This window comes from Nicotiana tabacum, chromosome 8 (genome assembly GCF_000715075.1).
Source record: "Nicotiana tabacum cultivar K326 chromosome 8, ASM71507v2, whole genome shotgun sequence".
In the NCBI taxonomy this organism is placed as follows: Eukaryota; Viridiplantae; Streptophyta; class Magnoliopsida; order Solanales; family Solanaceae; genus Nicotiana; species Nicotiana tabacum.
The window spans coordinates 200,593,840-200,604,358 of NC_134087.1; the positions used below are offsets into that span (position 1 = coordinate 200,593,840).

Consider the following 10,519-nt stretch of genomic DNA (forward strand, 5'->3'; position numbering starts at 1 on the left):
TCTGACACACATACGGTGACATTTTCAGAGAGTCCGAATAACATACGGTAGAACTGATTTACTATATAGTTGATAATAACTGTGTTAGCTTAGCTGATGCATGATGGCAACAGAATGGCTAATATTTGTGGTTTGTTGAGAAAAATAGTAACTATTAATCGAATCACATAAAAATGAAAAAGAATGATGCAAGGCTCTATAGAAATTACAATATAGTAGTAGTACTGTTACAAAGAAAAGCCAAAAGAGAGATTTTCCTACTAGAAAAAAAATTAGTTGAGGCACGGGATGATAGGGCGGGCAGCCAACTTTCGGTACTTTCTGCCAACTCGATTTCAATACTAAGTAAGCTCCTCACCGCATAAGTAAGAAAGTTCAGCTACAGAGGGTAAAGAGAGAGGTAGACGAGAGTGAAAAATTGGCTTCCTTTATAATGAAACTTGTATTATTTCACAACCTTGTGATCAACAAATAGTAGTTGTACATATACATGAGCTTTATTTGTACTCTAAATACAAAATCATACTGGCCATTGGTATTTGGAAGCTGTACAATTTCTTCAATCACATAATCCAATCAGCAGCGTTCTATAGAACTTCCTAAACCAATGCTTAAACAGAAGCATTGGTTTATGAAAATAACAGGGAATTTTCTGAAAACTATATCCCTGTAATCTGTACTTCAAAATGATTTATTCAGCTGCAAATAGCCTCCACTGTTAGCTTCTTTTATATATTCGGACAACGCTGCCCGTCCTAAGGAATTCATGCACCATATTTACTGAACAAGCTTACTGCCATATTAGAAAATAACAGGAAAGTATAAGCAAAACATGGTAACAGTTTATATGAAAGTAAATGCTAACTGCCAATAAAGGGCTAGGCCGGTATACGAAGTATCTCGCGTTCATGCAGGATCCGGGAAGTGTCGCACCCCAAGGGGTGCGATATATACAGTCTACCTTGATGCAAGCATCAGTGGCTGGTTCCACGGCTCGAACCCATGACTTATAGGTCACAGAGGCAACATTACCGTTGCTCCAAGGTTCCCCTTCCCTAACTGCTAATGTAATGCAAAAAAGGAATTCGCATACCTTTTAAAGCTATTTATCTTGATCTTTTGACCAAAGAAATTCCTGTTGGATCACCACCCCATTCTTCAAATACTACCAATAGGTTTCCACTAGGTTTTAGCCATGATCTTGGAACATGGTACCTGAAATTAACAGTTCCACAAAGTTACTTTAAAACAAACTGGAGTTAAATAGTACCATATTTAGCTCTAATCTTGTAGGAATTATGGGTATCTCTTACCATCTTTGAGAAGGTTGTCCACAATTAGTTTGACATTTCTTCTCATTGAATGTTCCAGCATAATTGCATTTTCCACAGTCACCTTGTGCTATATATCCAGGCCAGTGGCGACCTACGCCTTCGCCATTTATCCATATCTCACCTTTTCCCATACTTGCCATGTCCAAAGCTAGAGGGTCATTTCCTCCGGGCGCGTTAAATGTAGCCTGGAAAAAGTGTAATCGTACATTACGTGGTTCGCGCTACAATATGTTATTCAAGATCATAAAATTGATAAAAACATGTCAATATGTAGATAGGAGCTTTACCTTGTACCAAGTCAATGGCTGCTTTTGAGCCACTAGTGAACCTTTAATCCATTCAACAGAAGAACTCCCGCTTAATGTATGAAGCCTTAATGATTCACCTTTTAGACCAACCTGCAAATAAGCAAATTATAGATTAGTCAGATATCAACACTCTATATATCGTTCGTTACTCTCACATCTGAGTAGCTTCATAATAGCTTCATTCGTCTCCTCAACAAAAGGACAGCCCAGTGCACGAAGCATTCGGTGTTCCCTGAGAAGAGCCGCACCCTAAGAGGATATGATATAGACAGCCTACCCTGACACAAACATCAATGGCTGATTCCACGGCTTGAACCCTGACAACTTATAGGTCACGGGTTCCTCTCCTCAAAAAATTATATGAAAATCAAGCTTTAGGGAGAGAACAGAAGCAACTAGTAAACAAACCTTGTAAGACCATCTCTGTTTTGTTAAGTCTCTTTTCCCCTCATTGAGACCACTCAATGTAATTGGACCTAGAACTCCTGCATTCCACGTATCAAAATGCACGCCAACGTTCTGAAATGGCGATTTAAAACCATAGGTTAGATAAAATTTTACAATAATGGTTCAAGTTACCATTGCTAATTGAAGGGCCAGAGAAACAGGAAGTACAAAACTAACCGGGAGACCAACAGAAACACTGAGCAGAGAAATCTTGTTAATACCAGCTCTTAGTTTCACATTGCCACTATACGTAAGTTTTGGATTGTCCAATGTCCCATAAACAGTCCCTACCACAAGTCAAGAACTTATAGAGATCAAAAAGGAGATAAGAACAGACTTAAAAATATGCAGTTTGTTAGGAACAATCACTTTGCTATATTACCAAATAGAGTGCAGTTTTCAATACCTGATAGTTTGCCATTGATGAAGACATGCAGGACATGACCGGCCGACATAACAGTGAGATAAGGGTCCTTTCCATTCTTTAGAAATCCTTCACCAGATGCTATATTTACACTGGAGAAAGTAAACACAACATTGTCATTTATCAGGATATACTAGTGGCAGAACTAGGTAGTGTCAAGGGGGTTCAAACCGCTCCCCCTTCGTCGGAAAATTATACTGTGCAAAAAAGGTCAGCTGGATGCACAAGACATCTCGCGTTCACACAGGGTCTGGGAAGGACCGCATCCCTAGGGATATGATGTAGACAGTCTACTCTAATGCAAAAATTAGTGGCTGCTTCCACGAAAAAATACATTGTGCATTTGATATGAAAAAAAAAATCAAGTATAATATAAAGGAGTTCAAAATTGCTTTAGGTCATAAGTTCAAATTCCAACTATGGCATCCTAGATTTTTTTTTGAATCCCCTCGTATAAATTTCTGGTTCCGCTGTTGAGGATATAGGATCTGTCAAGTAAAGATGGAACAAGATAAAATCATTTATAAAAGTAAGAAAATGGAAGTTACTCACTCTGTCATGTACCACAGATAGTCTGAAGAATCTCTGGTGACATTTTTCTGTTCCCATAACCCGTTTGCTGAAAGCGTATCGCTATCATCAGCAGTCGGAGTTTCTTCATTGTATGACTGCCAAGACAATCCACTGCCCGTCGAAGTCATCTTTATGCTCGAGCTTCGGGAGCTAACCTGCAGCATTACATAGAGAACATTACAACTTCTAACTCTAAATGTTCATATGTATATTCGACAAAAGTATTATGATTGATTTCTTTATTTGAAGCCGCCTTTATTACCTTTGCAGTGTTGTAAACAGCAGTTTTGCAGTCAGGAAGAATACTGATGGACCAAGGAGGCAGATCATATGGCTTATTTTGAAAGGTGACTTTAACTGAATATTTTGAGTCGTAGTTGGATAGAAATGCAGCACAATTTCCAGATTTTGATCTATAGACATGAGCCTGTATTGGCCACAAAAATGTAAAACAATGTTAGAAGACAAATCAAGACGATTATTCGACCATAAACATACAATTTTCTATATCAGACTAACCTCTTGATTATTGCCAATCTTAGTCACTGTGGGATATGATGAAACTAAAGCTGGTTCACATAGCTTAATAGCTTTATGCAAGTCTCTCAAATGTCCATATTTTGGTTCATTCAGCAGCCCTATAACATCACAAAGAGAATCGTCAAGACAAGCACGAAAAATATGCAGAATTTTTTTCCATTATATTCATTTTTGTTGTGCAGATGTGAGAAGATATCGGGTTTTATATCGTACCATATTCATCTAGAGGAGCATCATAATCATAGCTAGTTGCAATGAAAAGCCCTGAAGATGTTCGGCCAAAATTTGTTCCTCCATGATACTGAAGCAACCACAGTATAAAATACAAGAACATATCAGTAAAGACAAATAGCTACGTTTATATTCTAAAAAAAGAAAGGGCAGCCCGGTGCACTAAGCTCTCGCTATGCATGGGTCTGGGAAAGGACCGTACTAGAAGGGTCTATTGTACGCAGCCTTACCCTGTATTTCTGCAAGAGGTTGTTTCCGCGACTCGAACCCGTAACCTCTTGGTCACATGACAACAACTTTACCAGTTACGTCAAGGTTCCCCTTCTATGTTTATATTCTAAGTAACAGCAAAAACTGTAACACGAAATGAAAGGTCAAGCTTACCATATAGTAATTGAAGAATGAACCATTGTTCTGAACAAACCTTGCAACTGAAAATGCAATGTCTTCAACTGGCCTTTGAGGAACTGGACCACCAAATTTTGTATACCTAAACATAGTAGAGTAGTTGAATTAAGCAACTAAAATAGGTGGTTCAGTAACATAAGTTGGTATAGTCATATATTTGACATTCTTGGAATTTACCAGCCAGTCCAGACTTCTGTCCACATTTTTGGTTTGTAAGGCTTATTAGGACGAAAACCTTCGCAGTAGAATCCATTGCAGGTATCAATCTGTAGCAGAATTACAAAAAATTATGAGTTCTAGAGAGAGAGATCCAAAAAAAATCTTGAAACAAGTTGGCAACAGTGATTTGTTTCAAGAATTGACAAGTTCCTCCTAAGTCACTAAAACCCAGTCCTCCAACAATCTTTGTTGCTCGAATCCTCCAAAACTACAGCTGCATCCGTGTCTGATCCTTAAAATACGTGTTACTTTGAAGGATCAGACACACACTCGACCGCATTTTTGAAGGATCCGAGTAACATAGCTACAAACTATAGATAGATGATGCCACCATATTTATCACTGATATAGAAAAGATGTGAGCAACCAAAGGCGGAGCTAGCCTTCTGACACCGGATTCAACTGAACCCATAACTTTCGGCGCAGAGCATAAGTTAATGAGTAAAAATTTACTAAAATTCCGATAAATAGTAGATATGAATCCATAATATTTAAAACAAAATAATGGGTTCAATACTAAGAACTTAAAGATTGAACCCATAGAACTTAAATCCTGGATTCGCTTCTGCGAGTAACATAGCTAATAACTGTAGCTACATGTTGCCACCATATTTATCACTGATATAGAAAAGATTAGAAATTTTGAACTCAATTACAAGATAACTTTGTCTACTAAAACTATATTATGGGACCCGTTATCATTAAATTGGGGGCAGGCAAACAGAGATAGGTAAATCTAAACATACAACGAAGATTAGCATGGTCACTATGAAAGGATGGCACAAACAAAAAGCACAACCCGATGCACTAAACTCCCGCTATGCACGCAGGGGCGGATGCAGGATTTAAGCTCAATGAGTTCAATCCTGACGATTTTTGCCATGGACCCATTGTATTTTTAAAATTATGGGTTCGAACCTACTATTTATTACTACAATTTTAGTGATTTTTTACACATAAGTTTATGCTTTGCGTCGGAAGTACTGGGTTCAGTTGAACCCGGTGTTACAAACCTACATCTGCCTCTTATGCGCGTGGTCCGGGGAAGGGCCGGACCACAAGGGTCTATTGTACGTAGCCTTACCCTGCATTTATGCAAGAAGCTATTTTCACGGCTCGAACCCGTGACCTCCTAATCACATGGAGACAACTTTACTAGTTACGCCAAGGCTCCCCTTCGTAAGGATGACACGAACAAATCGAGAAATAATCCCAAAAACAAGAATATTATGCAATTATTTGAAATTAGGAGGAAATTGGGAAATGCTTACCACAGGATCAGGGGCATCCTCTTGTTTACACATGATCCAAGGAACTCCAGTTTTAAGACCTACAGCCATTTGAGCTGTCCATTTTGTATAAGCTTTACCAGGAGCACCAATTTCCCATTCTACTGGTCCATACTCATTTTCTATCTGCAGCATTAATTATCAAATTATAATTTTTTTCCACTAATCAAGAATTAGGAGATAAAGTAAAATTAGGGGAAAATAATTCCAAAATCATGTAAAGACAGGGCATGAGCATAATTCAAACCTGGGCAATTATTATTGGTCCTCCTTGAGGTTCAAATAATTTTTCTGACTTCATCATGTTGACTATTTTCTGTACAAATCCTTGCATAGCCACCTTCATCATAGTCAACCAGTCAATATGACAGTTCAGACTTGATAGGGAACTTCTATTATTATTATTATTATTATTATTATTATTATTATTATTATTATTATTCCCATGGAGTGCAATCTTTTTTCGGACCCTGCGAGAATGCGGGATGTTTTGTAGACTAGGATGCCCTTTTTATTATTATAACTCCTACTACTATACCTGTGGAGTGCGATCCTTTTCCAGACCCTGCGAGAATGCGGGATGTTTTGTATACCAGGCTGCCCTTTTTATTATTATAGTAACTCCTCCTCCTCCTCCTACTACTGCTATATATATATACACTCCATCCGTTTCAATATACGTGAATCTATTTGACTGGACACGGAGTTTAAGAAAAGAGAGAAGACTTTTGAACTTGTGGTATAAAATGAGCCACATATATTTTGTGTAGCTATAAGTACTTGTATAAAGGTAAATTATTTCCAAATAAGGAAAATGGTCATTCTTTTTTGTACGGACTAAAAATGAAATAGGTTCATATAAATTAAAGAGAATGGAGTATTTTTTTTTTGAGCTAAATAAAAGGAATGAGGATTCATATCTCTGACCCGAACTTATTTGGGACTGAAGCGTAATTGTTGTTATTATTATTGTGTTCAGCCCATAAAAAAGAAGTAAGCTCAAATGTGCAAAGGGTGAGACATAATATAATTAAGTAAAAATATACTTTTTCTAACAACTTAAGGAAAAATAAAAATCAAACCTTGAAAGGCTGATTGTCTGTTCTAAATTCCATACCAGGAATATATTTTAGCCAAATAGGAAATCCCCTGCAACCAAATAAAAAAACAAAACAGAGTATAAAACAGGGGCAAAAAACTAAAGCCAAAATCCTTTATATATAACTTCTTCTTTTTTTCTCTTTTTTTTTGTGTAAATTACCCAAAGTTCCATTCTGCACAAACGTAAGGGCCAATACGTAGATTAACATAAAGTCCTGCTTTTTGTACCAACTTGACGAACTTAACAAGATCATATCTCCCCTCAAAATTATACTGAAAATTCAAAAGATGAAATAAAAATGATCAGATTAATTATTTTTTTTTACTTTAAAAAAAATAGTAAAGTAAAGTAGAGTTAAAGGAATTACTTTTCCAGGAGAAGGTTCATGCCCATTCCAAAAAACATAAGTTTCAATAACATCTAAACCTCCATCTTTTGCCTTTTGTATAAGATCAGGCCACATCTGAAATTACCAATAACAAAACAAATTGACAATATTTTCAGAATTTTTTTTAAAAAAAAAATTATAGAGCCAAAAAGCATAAGGGAACAAAAATTACAAATAGCAAGACAGACCATTTTTCAGAAGCCATAAAAATGTGTAAATACAAGATTTTTAGAACCAAAAAAAAATTTAAAGTAAACAAAAAATTTGCCAAATTACAAAACATGGCCATTTATGCAAAAAACCATGAAAACAATGAAATGATGCTGCATAATTACCTCAGGAGTGCTTCTTGGGTAATGAATAGAACCAGAAATAAGAATTTTTCTTCTCCCATTTATAATTATAGCTCTGTCATCATAAGAAACAGTGGCTTTTACTGAAGAAAAAACCAATGAACATAATACTAAGAACAGAAACAATAATACATTTGTTCTTAGCATTTTTTCACATTCAACAAAAAGAGGAGAAAGAAACAGAAGAAGGCAAAAGGAACGTTAAAACCAACAAAAAGAATGACACTTTTGTCTTGTCTTTCTTCTTCTTTCTTATTTTCTATTGATTTTCTATTGATTCCTTTGAGAACCAAATATGTAAAGATATTTATACAAATATTTTAACTCACTGTGTGTGTGTGTGTGTGTGTGTTTTAACTCTATGCACGTAGGTTTTTGAAGGTGTTTTGGTTACGAGGGAAGTTAAGGAAGAGATGTTGCAACTGCTTTATAAAAGAAGTAGGAGAAATGGACAACTGCTTAGGTGGGGCACACATTTTGACTCACAACTTAGATTATCCGATTAATGGTTTATCTTAATGCTTTAAATTTTGATAAATTTTAAAATACAATAATTTTATTTATTTTTTCACAAGAATGGTGTCCTGATTAACTTGCGCATAATTTAATTATTTCATAGGATACCTTATATTGCTTTTTTTCTTTTGAAAAATTCCTGCCACTACCTTTCGGGTGCACACTGGGTAACCTGCTCAATATACAATAGTTCACAAATTACACATGAGATGTAAACCGTACTACGCAAGCACGGTGCAACGAGATTTGGCTGAGGTGGCTGCTGGTGAAAAGAATCGATATTTCCCTAGAATAAATATTACTAAATAACTTTGTGCACTAAGATTAACACATGAAAAAAAGAACATCTATCACTTTTATTTATTTACGTGGAATAACTTTGTTTTTGAAAGGAAAATACTTCAATTATGAAAAGGGATGCACTTTGTTTCTTCTTTTGGTTGAGCATCCTTTAATTTGGTTCTTTTTGTAATACATCCTTTTTTTCTTCTCATAAAGAAATGAAAAGCATAGTTTCTTATAAAGGAAAGAAAGTAAGAAAATGATTGAAGTAGTTGTGGTTTCTTTACGAAAGGAAAATAATAATGGGGTAATATTGTGTAAATATAAATTATTGCTTGAAAAGCTTAACTAATTGCAAAGTTTTTGCGCTAAAGTTGAGATACTGTTGTAGCAACAAGAGGTATACTTAATCAAATTTATCCTTTAATACTATATTGACTTGGTAAGAAGTACCTTAATGGCTTTAATTTCATTTACTCAATAACTGCCTTGCTAATCTCATGCCATAAACTGCTCTGGTTTTCTCTCTCAGCGCATGTTAGCTTAACGTGCGCCACCATGGGGAAGAGAGCTCGGAATCCATCGCAGAAGAAGATAATGGCGCGAGAAACCATAGAAATTCAACAAAGGAAGAAGGACGAGAAATGGAAACAAGTACAAGCCCAGGAAAGCAGCTTGAAAAGGAAGAAATCAATGAAACAGTAATATGCAGAGTCGAGCAAAAGGAAATTGAAGAACAAGTAAGCGAAATTTCACCAATGATAAGTTCATCAGGTACGAGGACTACAGAATTGGGTGAGGGTTCATCGAGGACACCACCAAAACTGTTAGAATCAGGAGCGGAGAGCGGGAAATTGTCATAGGCAGATGAAGCAGAGACCTCACCTGAACTGAATGCTAGGGGATCTATATGGGATAATTTTGATATAACAAAGGTAACTAATGCTGGATTTAAACTTGAATTTGTAGAACCTGCATTACATGATGAGGTACTTGTTTGTGAAATTGAGGCAGAGGACATTAGCTCTGAAATTGAGTACTGAAAAACTGCAGTTGTGTGTTATATTTTGGGAGCTCACCCACCGTTCACAGTACTTAATGCATATGTACGAAGAATTTAGGGAAAACATGGCATAAACAAGGTCTCTATGCTAAAAATGGGATAGTGATAGTGCGATTTGATTCTATCATAGGGAGGAATGAAGTACTACAAGGTGGCATATACCACTTTGATAACAAGTCGTTCATTGTGAAAGCTTGGCATGTGGATATGGAATTCACAAAATAAGAATTGTATACTGTTCATATATGGGTTAAACTACCTGGATTGGACTTCAAGTACTGGAGCCCTAAAGGATTGAGCAAGATTAGAAGTTTAATTGGTCGACCACTGATGGTAGATAGTCACACAGAGAAGAAGATGGGGCTAAGTTTTGCACGACTTTTAGTTGAAGTTCAGATGGATACCAAACTACCAGATAAAGTGTTTTTTAAGAATGAGCGAGGGTTACTAATGGAGCAGAAAGTACAATATGATTGGAAGCCAACTTTGTGCAAAGCATGCAGAAAGTATGGTCATGATGAACATGTTTGTAAAACAAAAAATCAAGTTGCAGATGCTAAACCAACAGAGGAGGGTAGTGGCGAAAAGGAGGAAAGAGCAACAGAACAAATGAACAAACCAACAGCTAATAAGGATGGAAAAGGAACTAGCAAAATACAAAGTAACAAGATGGAGAATGGAAAGCAAAAAATGCAGGATAAGCAGGAAAATGCAGGGTGGATAACACCTAGCAATGTTACAAGAACTACAAATAGACAAATACAACAAGGAAGGGAAGCTGTAGATAGAAGTTATCACAACAATTTTCAGGTACTTGATGTGAGCACGTGATTTTTTCTTCACGAAAACTACTCCAAAAGAAATCAAAAAATAAAACAAATGTCATTTGGGTACAAGTTTAAGAATTTCGCGTGACATTTTTCATAATTATTTTGTCTGTGAGTGTTTATTTCGTTTAATTAATTAAAAAATACAAAAATACATGTTGCATGCATATTTAGGATTTAATTGTACATTTTGGAATTAATTAAACCATAGTTTG

General features: G+C 36.1%; 1 protein-coding gene across 2 annotated transcripts; it reads right to left on the bottom strand.

The window, feature by feature from the left end:
• Window positions 1–423: 423 nt before the first annotated feature.
• LOC107812610 (beta-galactosidase) lies at window positions 424–8,004 on the bottom strand. Of its 2 annotated transcripts, XM_075220036.1 has the most exons (20): window positions 7,946–8,004; window positions 7,599–7,671; window positions 7,243–7,338; window positions 7,035–7,147; window positions 6,856–6,922; window positions 6,021–6,113; window positions 5,756–5,899; window positions 4,443–4,531; window positions 4,242–4,347; window positions 3,840–3,927; window positions 3,606–3,724; window positions 3,349–3,513; window positions 3,066–3,241; window positions 2,496–2,605; window positions 2,267–2,376; window positions 2,051–2,161; window positions 1,622–1,732; window positions 1,314–1,519; window positions 1,094–1,215; window positions 424–793 (listed from the first exon to the last, which is right to left on the bottom strand). In XM_075220036.1, the coding sequence occupies exons 3-19, from the start codon at window positions 7,336–7,338 to the stop codon at window positions 1,107–1,109; spliced, it is 2,013 nt and encodes a 670-aa protein (XP_075076137.1). In that variant the 5' UTR covers window positions 7,599–7,671; window positions 7,946–8,004; the 3' UTR covers window positions 424–793; window positions 1,094–1,106. The 2 variants fall into 2 exon arrangements, with proteins under 2 accessions (XP_075076137.1, XP_016493241.2); XM_016637755.2 differs by lacking the exon at window positions 7,946–8,004 and having other exon boundaries at window positions 7,599–7,911.
• Window positions 8,005–10,519: the final 2,515 nt, after the last annotated feature.

Bases quoted from the DNA above. Each gene is read 5' to 3' on its own strand.
- LOC107812610 (XM_016637755.2), bottom strand. From the start codon at position 7,763: ATGCTAAGAACAAATGTATTATTGTTTCTGTTCTTAGTATTATGTTCA. The intron at 4,348-4,442 runs GTAAATTCCAAG...TACTATGTTTAG, and splicing joins ACAGAAGTCTGGACTGGCTG to GTATACAAAATTTGGTGGTC. The intron at 2,162-2,266 runs GTTAGTTTTGTA...TCGCCATTTCAG, and splicing joins GTGTTTCTGTTGGTCTCCCG to AACGTTGGCGTGCATTTTGA.